Source organism: Chelon labrosus (assembly GCF_963514085.1).
Source record: "Chelon labrosus genome assembly, chromosome: 11".
Classification (NCBI taxonomy): Eukaryota; Metazoa; Chordata; class Actinopteri; order Mugiliformes; family Mugilidae; genus Chelon; species Chelon labrosus.
The window spans coordinates 16,687,287-16,710,919 of NC_140344.1; the positions used below are offsets into that span (position 1 = coordinate 16,687,287).

Genomic DNA, 23,633 nt, shown 5'->3' on the forward strand with positions numbered 1-23,633 from the left:
TTTTATTTTATCATTCTCAACTTTAATTCCAGACTGGCTTTACGCATGTTCAGTTTAGCTTTAAATGTAGTGTTTTAAAATATTTAGTTTCAGGGTTATTTTTATCATTATACTGGGAATATTTTACGGTACATCCCAGTCTTAATAAAACTATACAATATACTTTGAAAATGCTATGATATGACCAAAAATGTGCTCATTACTATATTACTTTTTTTAGTTCACAATATCGGTTCAGTTAGTTTTTGTCTGTTTGAATAAATAAAATAAAATAAAATAAGATAAATAAAATAAAAACAGTTTTAATTCACTTTAACCTTAGAATGCACAAACTGCTTTTTCTCCATTGTAACACTATCGTGCTTTTACGTTGAAAGCCGTTCTCACCCTTTTCCGGTCGCTTCTGCGCGTTTTCATTAACTTGCATGGAGACTGAAGCTGGTGCGAGATTTCACGGGTGTCTCGGTTCTTGTGCGCTTAACGGGACTGGTTGGACCAGAGGTCAGGACGTCTGCGGGGCGCACCGCGGCAGGAGTTATCAGGAGCAGTGGGAGGACCGCTTGACGGTGTGAGACTGTCCAAACTTCCCACTGCGGGTCACCGGCTACACCAGGTTGCGATGGGACTTTTCGCGGGATGAGAGTCACAGAGGGACCCGTGCACTGGGGATATCCAGGGCGCCGGTAGTGCGCACCCACAGGGAAAGGGGGCACAGCAGCGCCCGGGTGGCAACCTTTCACACTAACCCATGGTGTCTGTCCGCTGCTCATGACAAACCGGGTTATCCGAGCGATTTGTAACTTCAGAGCAAGTTTCGCAACGGCGAAGATGATTGCAGCGTTTTTCCCCTTGAAGAAGCTGCGGCGAAACGGCAAACATCTTCTGTTGGGGGCGATTCTGCTGGTGGGAGCTATGGCCGTCTACCATGAGATGGCTGCTGCCAAATCATTCAACAGCCACATCAGTAAGTTTCTGATTTACCACATTATCATTCAACAGGTGTTTGTCACTTATTTATTTATTTATTTTTAATCCAAGTAATGCAAACTTTAGATCGACTTTTGATAACTTGGAAACGGAACGTGCAAAAGCAAGAAACGCATCTGCACAATGATAGAGCTGCAGAGGAAATTCTTGGAAAGAAAACGCAGCATCTCAAGAAATAATGCCACATCGCGTGACCAGCAGGCGAACAGCAATGATTCAACGATAAAGATGACTTCCTGGCTTAGGATGATAAGTTGTTTTTGGGGCTTTGAGTTTGTGTGTTTGTGTTTGTCACTTTCTAATTTATTTTTTTAAAAATGTACTTCTTTATTTAGAGGCTGTGTTGGACTGGTCTGCGTTATTTTTTTTAATAGGAGATGTTATCCACCTCATTTCTAAACGTAAAAAAAAAAAACACATTTCAATAAATTGCTGTATATTGCCAAAATTATACCAGCAACAAGTTGAATTGCTTTTCAGAGGTTTTCTATTTTCTGTTCATAGAGCGCTAGCAAAATCACTTGATTATAAGTATCTCACAGACATTTGTGTTGTTTTATTAATTGTGTGGGACGGATTTACACAGGAAGCATGAGCAGGTGAAGACAACAGGTTGAGCTACCAAAAGGAGATAGAGCAGCAGCTTGTGTTTTTAGGGCAGGAAAGACAGTAAGGGAGGGGGGAGTGGTGGGGCGGAGGTCACAAGGTCGGAGCTCTACTTCACACTCGTCTCGTGTCGTCTCACGCTGGTTAACCAAACTTCCTCCTCTTTATCTTTGCTTGCACCTCCGCTCACCATCTGCTGTTTTCCTCTCGCCCTGGAGTGTGACATAAGTGTTGTCGCTGCAGTGGGATAGATGGAGATGAGACCAGTGAAAATAGTCGAGTCGGTGTCTTACGTCAAGAAACAACAACACGTTCAAGCAAACTTTTGTTTATGTGGCGTCAGCAGCCGCGCCAAGTCTCAAGACAGCTCCACAGAACCCCTGGAGAGAGCGACAGTGGCAATAGGAAGAAACCTTGAGCCGAACCCAGCTCATATGTGGGGGGGCCATCTGCTTGGGCCTGGCCTGGTAGACACTGTTCTCACCTGGAATTAACATACATCCTGAGTGACTCTGCTGTGTCTTAACACCTGTACCGGCCACTTGAGATCCGGGGCGCATGTTAATTCCAGGCCTAAGACAGGGCCGTAGAGAGACAAAATATAGTATGGTAGGACAGAATTGGAGAGTGGAGAGAATCAGAGGCAATGACTTATACACTTAGAACAAAGCCTCGGCATGTAAACACACGTCTAAGACCTATACTAGAGGGCTTGCCTATATGTACACGCATTCCTGGGCTGCAGCCCCCACGTCACAGCGGGTCGTCTCTCGAGGGAAGTGCTCCACCTTCAAACACAGCTGAAAGAGCAATACTGAGATCTGAAGGTTTAAAAGTAGAAAATAGTCTGTGGCGACAAAACTGCACCACAAACACGTACACGAATGTTATAGGTTGATAATTGCAAGATTCAGACTTATGCATACCACACTGGATCGGTTTTAAACTCAGTAGAAATTAAAGTTTAATGGGACGCACTAAAAACGTCAGACCCGTAGTTGAGGCAAGTCCCTGGTAGCAGCAATTATTACTCCAATTAAGTCCCACAGAAGGAAATATAACAGATAAAAAGCAGACAGTCAGTTACACACATGACGCATGTACGCCAATATCCTCAGAAATAAAGGGATCCAAGAAGAATACAATCACTCTGAACAATCAAACTACACTAAAAGGCCTCTCAGAGAGTCTAATATTTCAAAACAGAGGCTACAGGTTTGTTTTTGTTGTGCCTCCATGCCTGTGACAGCGTTCATCCTCCGTGCAGGGCACAAAAATAAATAATAAATAAATGTCTTCTATCCAAGCATTATTCTTCAGGAAATACAGAAGAAGCACCCAATAACAATATATAAACTCACCCACCCATGCTTGAAGTCATTTCTCTTTTGGGACATTCATTAACTGCTGCACCTGCAGTTACCATGTTACCCACATGTGGGAAAAAGCGGCCAGCCCTTATAGACCAAGCCTTGAGGCTTTTTAAATGCTCTTGTATCAACATGTCTTGCCACTCTTTATTGTCACCGACTGCAACGGCATGCCTTGTGATATTTTCACATTGTGAGTGTATCTATCTGTGTTATTATGCGGTCCCATAGACACATACTGTAATGGGAGATAAAGCACCACAAAGGGAGTTTCACTTTTGTTCAAGATTTTTTGATCCTTTTGTAAGCTGTCATGTGACTTATTTTTATACGCGACATCAACAAAGTATTTGCGGGCAGCGGTGGTTAAGCTGGTTTTGCTTACACCATGCGAGCGTGTGTATGTGTGTGCGGTTCAAAAGGAAAGCTAATTGGTTGTCCTTTTGCGACGTGGACGTGCAGCCTCAGAGTCACGCCTTCACCCCGTTGCACTGAAGATAGATAAATCAAGGCTAAGTTAAAAATATGACGATTATGCAAACTTTTTGAAATAGCTGTACGTACTATTATAACTAGGAGAAAAAAGGGAAATGGGAAAGGCACAGGTTTGTTCAGAAATGATATGAGAATAAATAACTTCCTTATTAACAAAGAGGACAGGGGTCTCCTCTTCCTCTGATGGGCCACCACAGGCTCACTGGTTTTTCGGACATTGAGTTTCACGTGATTGTTGCCGCACCATGTGACTATCTATTCCTACGCAAAAAAAAGTGTCCCCAAGTTAAGGCAGCTTGTTTAAATTCAGCTTCTTTGAAGTCTTCACAACATAGACTTGGATGCGGCTTGACTAAAGGATGACTATTCATGACTGATAAGAGTTGAGCAACTTGAAACTGGTCGAGTAGTGTCTTGTTTTCCTGGTTGACTTTGCTTTTTTTTTGTGCATGCTATGGTGGAGAGTTATATGTGGTTTATACTTCTGCATCAATTTGACAGCGTAGCTACGACCTCAGACTAGAACCTACGCAGACCTTAATGCCGTAGCCTGACATGCACCTTCCCAGATATGTACGTAACTACGCATCACGGCGACGTAGACCACAACAGCTGTGATTGGTCCACTTGGTGGTAGCATATTTCTGCTTCAGTATTTCCGGCTGCTTCTCCATCTCCGCAATTTTCAAATTGATTATTTTGGATCACTAAAGATGGGACACATGGAGGAAAGGTTAACTGAGGAGGTTCGGCGATACAAACATTTGTATGACTCGTCTTTTGCGCAATTTCGGTAAAAGTTTCATTCACCATCGTTGAAGGTGAAGCAGGAAGTAGAAACAAAAATGAACCCGCCAACTAGCCGGTTCCTTGGGTGGCATTTTTACAGTGTGAATCAGACTGACAAGAGTGCACAAGAGTGAACGGCTACGTGCGTAGTTTATAACGGTGTAAACTGCATTTTACGGATATTGATCAGTTTACAGGTGGCTAAGCTAGTTGAGGAGCATATACAGCTGCACTACTTGTGTTGGTCGAGCCCAAACCACAGCAAAGCAGTCTGTATTACAGTATGTACAGTCTATGAAAGCAGTGTGCATTTAACCTATTATGACAATACAGGGACCTGACATTTGGCTTCTGGCCGGTAATTGGGCTTCAGTGTTGTAGACCATCATTTTGACTATGTAAACTCAAATGTCGCTGTTTTCTGCATGTTTAACATAGTCGCTCACATTTAAATCTACATACAGTTGCTCCCATTGGAACATTTTTTAAAGCAGGCACATTGGGAAAAGTCCGTCTTAACTGGACAAGATTTAGTAAAGCATTGCATGGCGTCAAACAGAACAGTGGAATAGCCACATAAAACCTCACTGAGAGTGCAGATATTAATTTTGTAGACATTTAGACTGTAATCTACACAGTTTGACAGTTTTCTGCGTGTTTAACTTGTGAAGAAAAAAGTACGGAAAAGAGTAAGAAGGAAGACTGGATGAGTGCAGATGCAGATCAAAATACCCCTCTCTTGCTTTTCTTAACCACCACTCTAGAATTACGTGTGCTGCCAAAATTGGCCCTCACATCCCAAGGGTGTGTGTGTGTGTGTGTGGAGATCTCCACCCTAGGGATAATGACAGATGTTCGCAAACAGCGCAGCCCAGTTCGCGCACTGACACCACAATCCCAAAAAAAAAAAAAACGCTGAAGGCCCCGTATTAAAATACACAAGGCACAGCACACCCTATAATTTGAAATATGACAGATTAGGCCAGAGGGAATATTACTTCTGCATCTCCTCCGCCGTGGTGTCAGAGGTTCCTTTACCAGCGCAGGAGTGGTGTACAAAAGCAGCTCGTTGAAGCGTGGGACTGAGATGAGTTACATTCAGTAGTCATCAGCAGTGAATTGGAACAGGGGGCTGTGTGAGACTCCGCTGGGACACTGGGCTTCATTGTTTCTGAAACATAAGCCTGCAAGACATGGATGAAAAGCATCTTGTGTAAGAAAGACTGGAAATCTGGTACCTCTTGTAGAATGTGACCTACACTCAACCATGAAGCATGATAGATTAATGACGCTGGGTGTTATATTGGCCTGTGTGCAGGACTGGTTGCCTCTGACTGTTTGAGATTCCGCTTAATGGTGGTGATTTTGTCACTTTGCTCAGACTCCAGGCAAATCAGATTTGTTTCTGAAATCAGTTCTCTAGGACAGGCGGTCCACATTGTTACCATACTGGATTTGTGTTCCCAGACAACACCAACGTATCTTCATGGATTGTTGTGGTAACTAAGTAAGCAGCTAAGTAGCTTTAAGCTGTCTTGTTCCTGTAGGTTCCTTCAGGCTTTACCTGAACCTCCGGCCTCCCCCGACAGTGTCACAATACAATTTGCTTTATTGTCCATCCACAGGCTTTTGTTCTCTTTGTTGTCCTCCATAGCGCTCTGCTAGTGGCAGGATGGTGTCTTCTCAGCACTTCTGCAGCCAGATTATCCAGACTGAGGTGCATTTGTTCAAATTCGGTTGGAATCTGATTGGTTTGGATCTGCTTTATGTTGTCCAGACGTTCAAAAATCTGATTGGAATCTGTCTGTATATGCCAAAAAACTAAACTAAAATGTGTGCTTCCTTCTGTCCACCAATCATAAGAAGGGCAGGTAGCATCCGCTTGCTATTTTAACATTAGAATTCATTTGGTTTGAATGTAAAGTAAGCAAAAAGAAACAACACGCTCCATCTCCTAGGGAAATATCTTCAAAATCAGTAGACCAGGTGACATTGTTGTTATCTGTTCACAGCTGTTGTTTTGCATTTCCTCAGGTATAAATCCTAGTCGCAGCCCCTGGTGGCGATCCATGCTTGACGAAAGGGTAAGGATTTTTTATTTTTTTATTTTTTTATCGAGGAATAAGTGATAACAGCTAATATGGTGATGCGATGCCGTGTGTTTCTGACTTAAGAGCTGAGCTGAAATTCAACCAAGCTTCATGTGTGTTTTCTAGGGGAGCAGGGACCGTCAACCAGACTCTGTGGAGGATGCAGCTCCTTGGATGTCCAGCTACACTCCAGAAACCTGGAAACCACAGGTGTGTGTGTGTGCGTGCGTGCGTGTGTGAGTACAAACAGTGCCAGCATGCCTAAATACTCCATCTCACCTCCTTTGAACTTTCAATAACCTGCCTGGGCATGCCCACATCCCTCTCACCTCAGTGCATTTGCCTCTGTTTACAGCGCGTTTCCTGCAGCAGACTGCTGCGCTTCCACTGCTTTGTGTCAGGGTCATCATGTTTCCCCTATATTAAGCAGGGCCGTGCTGTGGCCAGTTGCTCGTGGCTCGTATTACACATCAGAGAGAAGCTGTAGCTGTGTCTGGCTTTACAGTGCCGGTGTAACTAAACGTCACATTGGCCTTGTCAAATTACAACTGATCATATTTGCGTTGGGTGTCACTTTACTTAACACTCTGAAATAAATTGTCTAAATACTCTGTCCAGATAGGGTTTGGCAACTTGGCAAAACTGTGACAGGAAAGAATTGGCAACAGTAATCTCAACGGTTCCTTTTAGGCGTGGATCAGACCTGTTGAGGAGGAATTTTGGGCCTCGGCTCAGCCTCTCTCTTACTGAGAAGTCTGGTGTGCACACTTCTCTTAAAATCAATCCATTTAGTTTCTTTTGGGTTAATGTCTGGGCCACAATATAAGGATTTTCATTCTGCAGTAGATTTATTTCAGTATTTAGTGTAACTGACTGAACTCTACTGAGCATCAGCTGGTGAATTGTCATCCTGACATTAACCTGAAAGAGAGATTGAAACATTTGCAAATTTATTTTTTATTTTTTCGTGATGGCAAGCTGTTCAGTCCCACAGACAGCAAAGCATCTCCAAATCGTGATTGCTCCCTTCATATGCTTTACACGCTGGTGCTTCTTTTTCACATGAAATGAGTCACATGAAAACTTCCTATGGCTCTTAAAAAAAAAAAGGAGGAGGAGCAGCTTCCCGCCATCTCAAAAGAGAAGCACAAGGGACGTTATTACATTAACAGTGAGAACACAAATGTCCTTTTGTCAGTTTGAAATAGTGTCAAAAGTTAACCATATAGGATGGAGGTTTTACTACCGACCAAACACTGAGTCATATACTCCACAAACCCGACGAGAGACTCTATTTCTGGACCTTATATAACACACACACGTCACTATTCTTCAGGAGGCAATTGTTGAACTTCAACCCAGACAAGCATGCACTCGAGGACGCGTGGATTTAAAAGTGAATGACTTTAGTAGATCATTAACATGAATAAATTATAAAATATAATTTCGCAAAAAAAGCTTGCGTTGCACAATCTCTCGGTGTGTTAACTACTACAATACAAACAACTGTATTTTTGACAAATTTATTGGGAAATCTAGTAATTTTAGAAATACATTACTCCACTTATAATTCACTAACCCAACATAGTCTTACTCATTTCAACCACTGGACAATTGGATAGCCTTGCAACCAACTCCACACCCCTCAGATGACATGTATGACTTTATCGCTGTTAATCTTTTATCCGTCACTGCATAAACACCGTCTAAATGGCCCGGCACATGTGATCCCAAAGGAGCGACGTGGGGAAGTCGTGCTGGCTTCCAGGCCAGTAGTTCAGTATCATATTTAAAATGACGTCATGGTGTTAGAAGCTTCTGATATGGAGGTGTGCCTGTGGATGCATTTGAAGGACTACCTTCAAATCCAGTGCATGTTTGGCTTTAATGACCAGCATTTATGCCTGGAGGAAAAAGGGAGAGGCTTGCAAGTCGAAGAACGTCGTCCCAGCTGTGAAGCATGGCGGTGGCAGCATCATGCTGTCGGCGTGCTTTGCGGCAGGATGCACTGATGCGCTTTGGAAAGTTGTGGCAAAATGGCTTAAGGATCAAAGGTTGTGAGAAAAATTTGTTAATTTACATGATATTTACCATAATACGATGAAGTACTGTACTATTATATGTTTAAGATGTGGACGTGTAACTTTTTTGGTAGAAAAAACAAGTTACCCAGTCCTTCTGTATAAATCAACTAAATGTTTATTGATTTATATTGGGTTAGGGTTACATGAAGCACAACAGTAGATTTTATCCTTAATCTATAACCATGATTTATACTAAGCCAAAGGGTTTTAATTACATGAGTAATTACTGTAAATGCTTCAGTAAGCTATACTAAGTCTTAAAGTTAAGGAGGTTAGGGTTAGTTTGTTGTTCCATCAGCAGAACATGTAAACCCTAGGATCACATTCAGAGTACAGACCTCCAGATGTCACAACAGATTTTGCACTCGATTGATTGGAAGGGCTTAAGTGCAGAAGAATTCATGTAGACGTGAGTTCTTCACTTCTGTGCCACATGAATGAGTGGCTATGCTGGTGAAATGTCTTCAAGAAAACTCACTGGAGTCCGTTTGCCTTTGTTTTAGCTCTAATTATAGAAATGAGCTCCTCAGTCTAGAGGCCTCTGATCATGGACTTGCACAGGTTCAGTCAGTCCTGGGTCTCTGCTTTGCAACGAGTGACGAAACGCCTTTAAGAAACCCAACAAGTCCAACTGCCTTCGTTTCAGCTTTGTTTTTTCGACATACCATGACCTGCATAAAACCCTTTTGTCAGAGCTTGGGTTGTGCTAACGTTTTACTAACTGCCCTGATGACAGCAGAACATTCATCATGACAACTAATGAAATCTAATGAGATGCACAACTGGTTTTGGCTCCGACCTGCAGTATCTAGTCCCAGTGCTGCAGTCAACACACATGCACACACAGATCAGATAACGTAGCCTCTTTGGCAGTTGTCACAGAGGTGTTGGTTTACATGACTGCTAAAACTCATCTGCTTCATCCATCGGGTGTACCAAAGAAAAATTTGTCGCACATTTCCTGTTATCCGTCGTTCTACTTGTGTATGCAGGAAACATTTTGCTTAAAGGGTTAATTCAAAATGTGCTAACTAAGCTCTAATGGTCCATGTAAATTGTAGGTATCAGGTGGCAGTTGTATTGTTCAATGAGATGTGTATTTGTTGGTTTTAGTTTGTCCTGAGGCCATGTAGTTTAATAGGACTGCCGCTCCGTGCATGGTCACCTCTCACGTCTCTCTTTCTGCAGTATAAGGGACGGGCCAACCTGCATGTCTTTGAGGACTGGTGTGGCAGTTCGACAGCTGACCTCCGCAAGAATCCGCACTACCCGCTGTATCCCCACGTGAGTCAGCTGAGTCAGTTGTTCATTAATTGCATTTAACTAATAATTCACATTTTGGGTCATTCTGGCAACTCAAGCCACGGGTTAATGAACAAATAACTGCAAAGGAAATGAGCTGAACATCAGCCCCAGCCGTGACTTTGGTGCTAATTAGTGCTAATGTTAGCAAGCTGACATACTAAACAAAAGAATAATACAACATTCCTATATCCACACTACATAGTCATTCTGTACCACTTACCAGTCAGTCTGTGTTTTAGTCCGGAAAAAAGTGAACAATTATGCAACATAAAAAAAATTGCAAATAGACGTGAACATGTTTTTCCATTTTCCCCTTTTATTCAATCAGTTATTCAAACAGTTAACTCTGCTGTTTAAATTACAATATGCGTCTCCGATTTCGTATAGAAGCCTTTCATCGAGTTTTTCACCAGACCACAAGATCATATCAGACTATGCTTTTGTCACCTCCTCTCTCTGAGCGTCTCACAGAAAAGCAGCTGGGCATTTTATGTGGTAAAGGAGACATTCCTGCACACACCCAGGCTTCACACAGGCGTAGGCAAATACGCCGACACATGCACACTTGTTTTCTGTCAGAGGTGCATTCTACATCCACCTGCAAGGTTCTCGTGTTGCTGGACTCAAGATGTAGTCTCCCTTTGAGTGAAGATCATCTCCCTGACTATGTGTTGTCCTTTCATTACTCTTTCAGTCCAGGACCACAGTTCAGAAGCTGGCCATCACACCTCAGTGGGCCAACTATGGGCTCAGGGTATTCGGTTATCTACATCCCTACACTGATGGTACGCCATGTACTTTTTCCACTTTGTCCCTGCTTGTTACCACACAGATTACATTCATGTCATATCTCTCCTTCTCCTCCCTCTCCCTCTCTTTCAGGAGACTTTGTTTTTGCTTTGAGCTCGGATGATAATTCAGAATTCTGGCTCAGCACAGATGACTCTCCCATGAACCTGCAGTTGTTGGCATGGGTTGGAAAGGTGTGTGTGTTTGTCGTCTCCTTCAGGGACGGAGGGTAGTCTCCTCTAGCTGGTCCCTGTAGCATGTATATTCATTACGGTTTTTGTTTTCTAGACCGGTGCGGAGTGGACAGCCCCGGGTGAGTTTGAGAAGTACGCCAGTCAGACCTCAAGACCAGTTAGGTGAGTTGTGTTTAGATGAGCTACGGTCAACAGTACGAGTCAGTTAATATGTGGTCCTGTGTTTGTGTGCGGACCGCAAAGTTTATTTGGTTTCTGTTTCGCTATAAAAATTAATAACTACAATCTCCTCTTTGTGGTTGCACACCTCATCAGTGTAATTAGGTGGTGGTAATAATTTGCCAGGTGGTAATGTCACGTTACATCTGACCTATGATCCTTTTGATATGAAAAGTTATCAGCTTATCCTATTAGGCATTAGTGTCATATTTTGTCATATGAGGTCTGAAATGACGTTACCGGACAAGCCTAAAATGCAGTAGCCGCTTTTCAGGCAGAAAAATATGACTTAATACAAACACACCTTATGTTTAATTTGTTATACACTCACTGGTGCTTCATTAAGACTGTGTGAGTATCGTTTGATCAAATTTCATGAACAGTGGCATATCCCTCTGGTGAAATTAACAGTCAACCCCCTGATGAAATACTTTGTGGAGCAACTTTTTTTTTTTTTTTTTTTTGGCTGAGAGCCTTGCACTTCAAACCAATGGGAAGAGAACACGTAATACAACACAGGCAAATTCGGTTTAATCTTAGAGTGTCACTTTAAACACATCAAACCACAGCCTACATGTCAGCACTTCCTTTACAGCAATGCATATTTGAGGAAGAATGTGATAACTGTTTTGACTGTGATCATATTTGCTAGCATGCTGGAAAGCTTTGTCACACGGTGTACGTGTGGTTTACTGAAACTGAGCAGAAAGTGTAAATGTCAGCAAGTGAGGTCAGGCGTTGTTTGCGCATGCACAGTTTGTGTGATGTGTGCAAGATGCTTCACCGTCAATTCATGAGAAAGAAAAATCATTTTAAATGTTCATGGGGAACAAATGGAGAACTTTAAGTCTAAAATGTGTGATTTGATTCTTGTTTACATCAGACAAACAATATCAGACACAAATTCAGCTGAGGTCTTGTCACACCTGCAATCTTGATCATGCAATCCATTTGTTCCAACAATCATTAACACGATATTAAAATGTTTTATTAGGCAATTACATAATAGTGGTTTTAATGTCCAGGATATGCACACCAAAAAAGTTTTTACATTTTTGCAGTACCCAAAAAAAAAAAATCACCTAATTCACAGAGAGAGTATCTGCTTGATCTGGCCTCAAGATGCCTCTGATGAAACAAAGTTATTGACTGTACTGAGGAGAACTGTATGTGAGCACCTAAAGCTTCCTTTGTTTTTTGTGTTTTGTTTTGCATCAACAGTCGATGCTGTGTTTGATTTGACTGTTAAGTAGTTGAGCATGAACCCTTTCTGTCCCGCAGGCTGTCTTTTCAGAGGAAATACTTTTTTGAAGTTCTCCACAAGCAGGACAACATAGGGACCGACCACGTGGAGGTGGCGGTAAGTTGTTGGATGCAGTAAATGTCCTCTCTTGACTCTCATCTCCAGCCTGTGCTGTGGAAGAGACATGCAGTTCTTTCTTTTTTTTTACACAGTGGCAGCTCCTGGACCAAGACGTAAGGTTTTGGCTTATTGAATCCGAGCACATCTCTCTCTACACCGGTGAGCACCTGAAAACAGTAAAAATCTAATTCTTAGTCCGCCATGAAACTCTTAGATAATCCATGCAAACATGACAGTGTTTCCATTATACAACACATTCAGAGCATCCTGTTGTGGCTTCTTCCCACAGATGACTCTGCTCTGCTAGTCAATGATGTCGCTCATACACCACAGACGGCTGCGAGCCACCAGCCCACCCCCACAAAGCACCACAGCCCCGGAGCAGACATGCTGCGTGATGATCCCCGAGACAGCTTCTACCGTGGTGAGAGAAAACAAAGCATCAGATACATCAGACCTCTATTTCCTACCAGCCCGGATGCAGCTTTTGTGGCAGTTATTTCCTCTTTATAGATGCACAAAGTAATCTTGCCTCAAATCTGTGTGTTGTTTGTTTGCAGTGCATCTGATAAACAGCACGTACTTAAGAAGTGTCCTGCCTGACTGCTCGTACAGACCCAGCTACACCATCAAAGACTTTCCCCTGCTCCGTTACCAAGGACTGCAGTTTGTATGTATATGTTGATTTCTCTCAAATATCTAATGGTTGTGTGCTAGCTCACATTATTTTTCGTTACTGACATGGAAAAGTCCAGGATACACTGCTGGAATAAAATAAATTTTGGAGGAGCATTGCTGCTCTGCAGTGACATTTGAAGCTCTTTCCATCTTTTATGCCTCGCTCATGTTTTGTATTTGTGTTCCTATTGTGCAGAGGGATGTTGTCTATCTGAGGAATCTAAATTGCATCTGCGCACTTAATGTCTCCTGAGGACCAGTTTAAAGGGAATTAATGGGATACCACACCCATTACAAAATCCATAGCAGTACAGCTAGTGATTATACCTCAGATTTAAAAACTCTGACAATGTTGGCGTCATTTGTAGGGGCTTCCTTCAGGTTCAGCTTCTCCCCTGGCAAGTCGTCAGTGTCACTCACTGGCCAAGAAATGTGTATTCATAGGAAGCACTCATTGATTATCGCTTGTGGACAGTGCAGGCTCTGTTTACCTACATAACCTTCTTGTATATGTGTGTTCATCAGTGAAACACGCAGAAAATAAAGATATTGCTAGTGTATGCCTTCAGAACCACAGTGTAATAATTTACATGCTTCAGTTTTGAATGCATTAAACAAATTTGATATTATATGTCTGTGAAGGTAGTCCGTCATCAAGGTCATGGTATATCCAAAAACCAAGGCTTGTTGGGTCGCTAGGAGATGTTTTCCCATTCATCCAAGTAGCTTCTTTAGGTCTAAATGGCTGGTGTTGGGGTTTTGTTTGGACCATCTCTAGGTGGTGTCCACCTCAAACTCACATGAAAAAGGTCTGGTAAGGTCCAGATACTTACTTGTAAATGGCGATTAAAACGCCTTTTTTTTAATTTGAACTCTACTTCTAAGACCTGGTATACATCCAAAAAACACGTTCTACCATAGACCTGTCTGATCCCTGTGGAAAGGTTGCATATTTCTGCAAGATCTGATGGTCTCCTTGTGACACCAAACAAAAAGCTCTCAGATGTTCTACAGTATGTCATTTCATTCCATCTTCCCAGGTCCACATGTCCTACATCTACCCAAATGACCACACCCGGCTCACGCACATGGAGAAGGAGAACAGCTGCTTTTACCCTGACAGCATGAAGAGGTAAGAGCTTACAGAAACTTATTGTGATCACCAACAGAGGGTGCCCAGACACTCAAAAAAAAGACAAAATTGCGATCTTAACATAACTATTTAAGTTATGGTCTTTTAAATCTTTGCATAATTTCGTCTTTTGTCCTCTTGTCACCAGGTATGGTTTCTCTAGGTACATGAAACTGGACCGCACAGGTATGCAGGAAGAAGGAAAAACAGACCAAGGTATTTTGTGCTTCTTTTTTTTTCATTGCAAACAAAAGGATGTAACTTGTATTACCAGACTTTTCGCCTATTCTGTCTTTGCTTCTGTTACATTTTAGACTTTGGTTTCCAGAAGAAGAATTCCATCCAATATGAAGAGGAGGAGTTTGACAATGAGGCCAGAAGGAAATCCAAGCTGCAGCAGATGTATAATGACCCTTTTCCAGACTATGGAGATGATTATGACGATTACGTTCAGAAACGCAGGCGTAAACTTTTGTCCTTGGCAGTTCGAGAAATGAACAACACACTGGACAACTCTTCTGATGTAAGACAGCACATGGAAGAGTTGCAGAAGAGGCGAGGGACAGATGATGTGCCACAGTCTCAGCTAGGACAAGAAAAAGCAGCTGAGCGTCTGCAGGCAGTGCATCCAGTTAAAAGAGTGGAAAAGGTCAAATCAAAAGGAAAATCAAGACCAGCAAAGAAACAAAGAGTAAAGTCAGCTGCAAGGCCAGGGCAGACTAAGCCACCGATACCAGCTGAGAAGGAGCAGTTGAAAGCAAAGCAAGGACCAGCCGTCCCATCAGAGCAGCTCCACCCTAAACAGCACGAAATCCAGGAGTCTCCGAAAATGAACCGTACGCAAATACAGAAACGCAAAGACTCTAGGTATCTAAACCGGGATCCTCTGCCTAGAAAACCTTCAGTGGTCAAGCGGCAGAGGTCTGTAACCAGAGAGAAGGCGCTCCGGCCAGTCAGTGCTTCTCCCACGAGAGACATCAACCAGCCTTTAGTAAGGTCAAATGAATGGGATGCAGATACCAGAAAAAGCTTCAGAGGACGTGAGGTTGAGAAGAATATGCATCGACAACAAGGTTTAGAAAATGACATCCACAGAGCCAAAGTGATTGATGGAGGCAAGATGAATAAAAAGCAGTCAAACATAAAAGGAAGTTGGGGAAACATTGGGCAGGAAAACGCAGAGGGAGACTCTCTGTGGGGAATAGGAGCAGACTATGACACTGATGACGATGATGAGGCTCAGACTACAACAGTGTTTGACCTCCAGATCAACTGGAACCAAACCTTTCAGGTGGACCACCTGGACCTTCATGTGCTGCGCTCAGATATGATCGAGCTTCGCTGTGGAATCTCAGGAAACCTGCTGCTGCACTCCACCGATGCTTTGCCAATAGTCCGGGATTTCATGGACCATCTGAATCAAAAGCATCGTGGGTACGTGGGTCCAACTGTTATTCATGTTGTGGGAACCTAAATCTAAGTATTACCCTAATTTGATTGATAATTTAGTAACATTATTTTGCTCCTTTGCTTTATGATTGACCATGCAGGCGGTTTACGTTGGTGCGCGTGATCAACGTGGTGAAGCGCGTGGACAGGGCGCAGGGCAGCCGCTATCTTCTGGAGCTCGAGCTGAAGGACGTGAATGGCCAGCTGCTGCGTCTGTCGCACTACATCTATGCTCTGAATCGCAACATCAAACCAAACAGCTGGGACTACCATTCAGACCAGTCTATGCCTCAGCCGGTGCTATGCAACCCGGTGGGCTTCCGCTGGAACCCCGCGGCCACTGTCCACTTCATAGTGCCAGGTATCATACATCCGCCTTCAACCACGATCAATAGTAATTTAGTATTCATTCCAGTAGGACCGATTGTCCTCTGGTGTTGCGGGGTGGGTGGGCTTTAGCCTATCCCAGCTGTCATTAAGCAAGAGGTGGGATACACCCTGGACGGGTCGCCAGTCTATTACACAGACAACCATTCACACTCACACCGGCCAATTTAGAATCACCAGTTGACCTAATGAGTGTGTCTTTGGACGGTGGGAGGAAGCCGGAGTACCCGGAGAAAACCCACGCAGACACGGGGAGAACATGCGAACTCCACAGAAGTCCCCGGTCGGCCTGGTGGATTGGAACCCAGAACCTTCTTGCTGTGAGGCATCAGTGGCAACCACCACGGCACTGTGCTGCCCAAAATAAAATATGGGTGACAAATGAATAAAATAAAGATGGACAACCCCACCTGTCCCCCATAGGTTTTTCAACGAACGGTTTCGCTGCCGTTTCTCTCACTGACAACCGTCTTTGTAGGTCATGATTAATTAAAAAACAGCAAAGAGATGCACGTGAGTTGAGCGGAAATGGGCGGATGACATCTCGGCACACAGCTATCAACCTTTGACAGCCCGTATTTGTCACTGGAAGGGGCAACACTCTCAATCATGCATAACTTTAAAAACTTTAAAATTCACCCCTCATACAATATATATAACATGTTGATTTCCACTGTAAAGTTGGGCATTTCAACATAGGGGTCTAATGAAATTAACTCAAGCCTCAAGAGGACATTTGGAGAGCTGCAGTTTTACGCCACCACCACGTTGGTTTCATTTTTACCACCCCATGCCACATATCTTTGGAAACACAATGTGACTGTGAGTCTCAGTCCGTGGATGTGGGCGGTACTGAGTGTTGGAGAGTCTAACGGCTGAGGACAAAACACTCTGAGGCACGTGGCTGGATCAGTCTGTGAGGGTTTGAGAGGACAGAGAAAGTACTCAGGTGTTCAGGCGCATTTTAGATAACAAGTAAATTACATAAATTTAACCTCATGATCTTTTCAATGTTGTGTTAATGAAAACAAGACTGCCATTGTGTGCTGGTGGCCACACTGAAGACTTCACCTGATCTGAATATTTATTTTAGACTAGTTTGGTGAGTGTTTTAATTAGTTGTTCCAATCCAAACAACTTTAGTCATTGCACGATATCCTGGTACACCGATCACACTGATGCACACGTAAGAGCTCGGCTAACTGCTACCAAAATAGAGGAATCGGATGAAAGCACGTTGTTAGGACTGATGGAAGGCAAATTTTATTTAAAAAAAAAAAAAAAACAACCTGAAGAAAGCCTTGATAAAAGCAGTGTTCCGTGCAAACTGTGCAAAAAAAAACAAACAGTTTGCATACCACCGAAGCACGTCAACCCAACTAAATGCAAATGCTTAAAATGGCACTTTAACTTTAGGTCTGTTCAGTTTTGGCCAGGGATATTTTCTTTCTAGACTGGCGACCTGTCCGTACCCCGGCTCTCGCCCGGTGACAGCTGGGCTAGGCTCCAGAAGACCCCGTGACCTTTAACAGGACAAGCGGTTACAGAAGACGAATGAATGAATGAATGAATATTTTCTTTCTTTTTCTACTGTTTTGAAATGAAATGCAATTAAATTAATTTGTCCAGACATTAAAACAGCTTGAGTTTACAATATTCATGTCTGTTAGCCTACATATATTCTGTGAAAAAGCCGACTGTGATTACATTTTAAACACATACCTGTATATCAGTACAGTTTTTTCCCCTTCTTATTGTGTACCCACCTTTTCAGTAAGTCACGTTATTTATCTGCGTCTCTTTCTCAGTGAAAAACCAGGGCCGATGGGTGCAGCAGCTGATTGTCGACATGGAGGAACTGTTCAGAGAAACTAGAGACACTAACTTCAACCTCATAATCACTGACTTCAACAGCACTGACATGGACGTGAGGAAGGCTCTTGAGAAGTCCTCCATCCCCAGGTACGTTCTCGAGTGCGTTTGCTTTTGTCCTGCGGACAGATTCGTGCGAAAAGTTACTAACGTGCTGTGACCGTGCTTGTGGAATTCATCAGGTACCAGTACGTGAAGTTGAGAGGAAACTTTGAGCGCGCCGCCGGTCTGCAAGCAGGTGTCGACCAAATAATGGTGAGCGCATCACTCGGCGATGAAACACAAAATCTGAATGGATCATTAAATCACCTGTTACGATTTTAATGTTTTTCCTCCTCTTCCTCCCTTAGGATGACCATAGCATTGTGTTTCTTTGTGACCTCCACTTGCACTTCCCTTCCTCGATTATTGATTCCATCAGGAAGCACTGTGTGGAGGGATACATGGCCTTTGCCCCCATAGTCATGAGACTGGAATGTGGTAGCACACCGTCAGAAGCCAAAGGTAGGCAGTGCCATTTATTATTTTGACATTTGTGAATTCGAAAAATCTAAATCGCTGGACAACGACAATATTCCGCGTCTTGTCTGGTTTGCCAAACTACTTGCCACGTTAAAGTTATTTAAGTATGGCGTAGCTTCCATCCAACTTGCAGTCTCAACTTTCCCTGTGTTTGTTGGCGTATTGCTGCGTATTTAGGTCTGATGATCAGTGTAATAGCGTGAAACCATTGTTAGGAATCATGTTAGCTGCTTGCATACGTCCAAGAAAAGAGGGCTGTGACTACTGGTGGTCAAAAACAGCACTGGAAAACTTTTCCCAAATTAACTTTTACATCATTAGACATAAAACCATATGAAAAATATTTTTTATGAGAACCTTGTTATTTGTACGGAAAAGACAGACACACTAGAGACAGAATAACTAGATAAAATGTCATTTTAAGTTGTTCTTTCTGCCTCTACGTTCCTGCATTCGTGAAATATTGAGCAGATTATTGTACATTTTCTCCCTTTTCTGCGTCAGGCCTCCTCTTCCTACTTATCTCTTGTGTTTCCACTGACCTACATTAGACTGAAAAGCTTTGTTTCCACAGTATCACTGTCAATTTTAGACATGTGAGTAGACATGTAACCGGAAAAATGACTATGGCATATAAAGTGTACAGTCAAACAACAAATAATGACTCCTTTGTTTGCTGTTCTTGCATCAACATGTTGGAGCTCGTTGCCTAAATCCTCGTGGCCGCTCCTGTCGTAGTGTAGTGTGACATTTTGTCCTATTTTAGCTTTGTGTAACATCCCCTCACGTCAACAAGCGTTGTGTTAGACACAGGTTGATGTGGAAATTAGTTACACAATTAAATGTTGACTCAAAATGTGTAAAAATGTTTGCATTTTCGGGACGTATAAAAAACATATAACATATAAAAATGTCTGTGTTGCAGGTTTATGGGAGGTCAACGGTTTCGGTTTGCTGGGTATCTATAAGTCAGATCTGGACCGAGTCGGAGGCATGAACACAATGGAATTCAAAGACCGCTGGGGAGGAGAAGACTGGGAGCTCCTTGACAGGTGTGTCTCCTGATGGCTACACTTTTGGTTCAATCGTAGTTTCTCTATTGGGAATTATTGTTTGGTTTGTGCTTCATACATTTCGCCTTCCCACCTGCTGTTTCGTCATGCTTTTAATTTCTTAACTTTGCAAAATGTCGATAGAGCTGATTTGACACAGCAACTAGATAATATCTGCACAAACTGAATTAGCAGTTTCGTTCACATTAAAGCTTCGGTGCTGCACTTTTGTCTCCCCCTGCTGGCCGCGAGAGTAATTACACAAACAATGTTGACGAAACGAATATGATGTTTTCCTGGAAAACTGAAATTGAATTGAGAAATTTCCAAGAGAGTAATCCAGTATGTATGCGGCTAGAGTAACTGTAGTGTATACTACCTCAAATATTTTACAAGCACCAACTAGTCCAAGCTCAGTAAGGCGACATCCAAGTCTGCACTCTTGCTTTATGTAATGAAAATGTTTTTGATTTGGACTTTTTGGACAAAAGTTTCTATAACCTACCACCTCATACTACTCTCCATCTCTACCGTTGCTCCTGTGCTGGCAAAACTCAGACAACAGATTTAAAAGTGGGTGGCATTAAAGTCAGCTTAACCAGCATTGTGTGAACTAGTTTGGCAAGGATTTGATTGATTGACTATCCTGCCTTGTTGTTTTAAAGATTTCACACTCTTGGGGCAATGAGAAAAGGCAACAAAGCAGATGATAACATATTTCTGCACCAGCATTACTGGATATAAAGGGAATTAGATTTTTGACTTTGGGAAAACCTAATACGTTACAGACACTGACAATGGTCCCCTCACCTGTATGCAGTGCAAGTTTGTGCACGCCCCGTGTTGTGACAAAACTAATTCTTGTGAAGACAGGTTAAACTGTGAATGCAAACGTAGATGAGGAAGGAAAGATGTTACAAAATAGCTACTGGAAGGCACTGAACATGATGCACACAGCACCGTGAAAGAGTTGGTTTGTTTTTCAACTTTGGAGACACAGTGGGGGCCTTAGGGGCAGACAAATGCTGCCACATGATTTATCCACCAACCTTTGCTTTTACTGTGCATTCAAGCGTCTGTTTTAATAAACTTGTGCCACAATGAAACAAGAGATGTTTCACCACTCATCCTGGTGGCTTCTTTGAGTTTTATTAGGAACATACTAATCTAACAAAAAAAAGGATACCACCAAGTTTAATATTAACAACTTTCTCTAACTCAAGTGAGTATCTGGTTGTGTAACAGCTCCTAGTTGCATGAGTTTCATGTGGGCACCACCTAGAAATGTTTCTAATAGAAACCTAACCTCCCCACCGGTCATTTAGTTCTGAAGAAGCCACTCGGATGAGGGTGAAACGTCCTCAAGAAAATCCACAAATCAAGTCCACTTGTCTTTGCTTTAGCTTTACACTTCAAAAAAACAAGGAGGCATTTATCAATAATTCTGTTTGTGCTTTGATACATGTCAAGACTGAAAACCAGTTATTTGAATCAGCATCTCTGCTTTGATTTTGTGTCGGCCCTGATTATTTATTTTTTTCGTTTGACCCTGCCTGCTGTCACAGTCCTGCTTTAGACTGGAGCAGACAGCCGTTTCCAGCAAAAAACAAAACAAAAAAGTCCAGTACTTTATATCCTGGATCATTTAACAGTTAAAAGGCTGTGGCAGAGACCCTCTGGAGTTGTTAAAAACCAATATCTGCGCTGAAGGCAATGTAAACGGACTTTCCCCAAGCAGCCAGAAACCAAATTAATGATAATGTTGCTTGAGAACTGCAGGACTGGCACACAGGTAGTAGACATATCAGTTTACTAGTGTATATCACCTAAATACTCAGCGAAACGTCAGTGTTTCTGCTGCTGAAATTGGGTCTTTGCAGGCTTAAGTTGTTTTTTATTAACATGTTCATTAATTGATAAGACACGTAAGAAACAAACTGAACTAGCATCTGTTTTGACCGGGATCAGGCTTCTTATTTGATTTATTATCCGTGAACAGGATTCTCCAGGCAGGACTGGAAGTGGACAGGATCTACTTGAGGAACTTTTTCCACCGCTACCACTCCAAACGCGGCATGTGGAACCGCCGGATGTCAAAAAACCCCAAGTGACCTTGTCACCAGCTGCTGCCCCGTGACATCGCTACGGTTACAGCCATGGCAACGCGGAGCATGCCGTGTAATAGTAATACCTGCTGACTGTCAGAGACAGCAAGGTGGGATCGAGTGCTGTCCTTGTTCGCTCAGGATTTGTGAAGCAGCGAAAGTCATTGCTGTGGACATACTACTGATATGGTTGGTTTATTTTACTGGATGATATGCTGTTGGCTACCAGCAGGGTACTGTCTGACACTGACTATGTGATTCTACACTAGAGACACTGCTGGGCTCAAACTGTGGTCTGGCTGCAAGGAAATGAAATGATCCAAAGACAAAAGTGTAGTCTTGGATGATAATGCACACTCCAAGGTTGCATTCACACTAGTGGCCTTTATAATGAAGATCACTTGCACATGAGTTTTAACTGGAGAAAATGTTTGTTTTTTTGTTTGTGACAAAATAGAAATATATGTGTATGTGGTTAACACAGCCTTCTTCGTCCTGCCATAAATTACAGAAAACTGTTTATGTTTATTGAGACGGCGTTTGTCGGGTTGTCTTGAATTTGTGTTGGATGTTGTTTCTCGAACCAGACGTGTACCTCAGTTTACCATTTGGGTGCCCTCCCGTGTTTGTCCGCGTCTTTATTAAATGCACGTTCTGCCCTGCTGTGACTACTACTCAGGTACCGAGAGAAAAGCCTTAAATTAGAAGGAAAAATAAATATTTATGTGTTGTTGTTTTTTTTTTTAAAGATATTTAATTTAAAAAAAATGACTCAGACATCTTTGTACCACTTACCAAAGACAACAGCGTAGAGTTAAGTAGAGAAACCTTTTCTTTTTTGTTTTTTACTGTACAGAAAAGTCAAAAAGTATGTTTTTCAGGATGGCAGGCTATGTCAGGAAAGGCTGTTTGGATACAGAATGAAGCTCCATTGACTCATTTTGGTTTTAATTTATTCCCATGTTTCCCACTAATGTGTTCCTTTTTATTGCTCTCCCTGTTGCACTTTCCGACAGCTCACATTCCAGTTTAACTAACTCACTGCCTTTCTTATCATCAATTTCAAACTGATACGTGTTTTACTTGGATTTTTAAATGAAGACTTAATACATTTCTGGCGGGAATGGTGGGTTTGACTTGTAACGCTGCTAAGAGTGGAGCGGTGTTTCTTTTTACCTTTCTTTCACGAGAGCATTGAATCTTTCAACATTTGGTTTTGGGCTTTGCGCGGACGCTTACTGTTTTCCTCTTTTACTATTCCATCGTGGCTTACTTAAAAAAAAAAGAAAAAAAAAGTCCTATTTATTTTTTAGATATACCTCATCCACGTCTTTATGCTGGGAAATTTACCTCTGCCTTAGTGCACAGTTTTCCAGTCTCCTCTCTCAGGGTAAAATCTGAGAAATAAATGCCTCCAAAAAGGTTTCTCTTGCCTTCATTTCCTTTACAAACAGTGTGCTTTTTATTACTTGTCACATGGTATGAAAGTAGGACTGGGACTGTATCTTACATGTCACCTTTGTTGGATTTAAAAATGTATTTTCTGAATTTGCATTTTTTTAAATCAAGGAATGCAATAAATCTGGTCACACTGGGATGTAGGTTTTGCTTTAATTCTGTGTTTTATTCACTTGACTTCAAGCCCTGTCACACCAACAGCATGCAAAGACATTTATGAAGGTTCCTGACAGATTCTTTGTCCCACTTGTTTGTGTGCAACTGACAACACAAATACAGACAAGCTACAGACTTGCTGGGATGGTCCTGAAACACAGTGAGTCTTCCAGGAGATGGCTCATAATTTCAGAGATCATAGACGAGAAGTTGAGGAAAAACTATTTTTAATTCTTGATGAAAGTATTGCAGTCTGACTTTACACTAACTTTACACTGGCATTCAGCCTGGCACAATGTGGCATGTACACAGATGCTTTCTTGCACTCTTAGAATTCTTTAAAGGCTGCATCCTGTCACCCTTTATCCTTCAGCCTCCATCTCACTGTCAGCCTAAGAACGACCACGTGTGTCTGTAATACGCGTGACTGTATTACCGGAGAAGAATTCATTCCATTCAAGACGAAAGGCTAAGTATATCCTGGCACTGAAGGAAAATATCTCTGCTGGCACTATGAGTCAATCGCTTAGT

The 23,633-nt window shown here is 42.4% G+C and overlaps 1 protein-coding gene across 1 annotated transcript; it reads left to right on the top strand.

The window, feature by feature from the left end:
- Positions 1–458: 458 nt before the first annotated feature.
- Positions 459–23,308, top strand: b4galnt3b (beta-1,4-N-acetyl-galactosaminyl transferase 3b). Its single transcript, XM_084555394.1, has 20 exons — positions 459–964; positions 6,282–6,331; positions 6,464–6,547; positions 9,610–9,705; positions 10,421–10,511; positions 10,609–10,709; positions 10,804–10,871; positions 12,210–12,288; positions 12,384–12,450; positions 12,581–12,715; positions 12,852–12,961; positions 14,010–14,101; positions 14,250–14,317; positions 14,416–15,535; positions 15,652–15,911; positions 17,746–17,899; positions 17,992–18,064; positions 18,160–18,313; positions 19,257–19,383; positions 21,383–23,308. Exons 1-20 carry the CDS (start codon positions 769–771, stop codon positions 21,492–21,494), a joined length of 3,237 nt encoding a protein of 1,078 aa, XP_084411520.1. The 5' UTR covers positions 459–768; the 3' UTR covers positions 21,495–23,308.
- Positions 23,309–23,633: the final 325 nt, after the last annotated feature.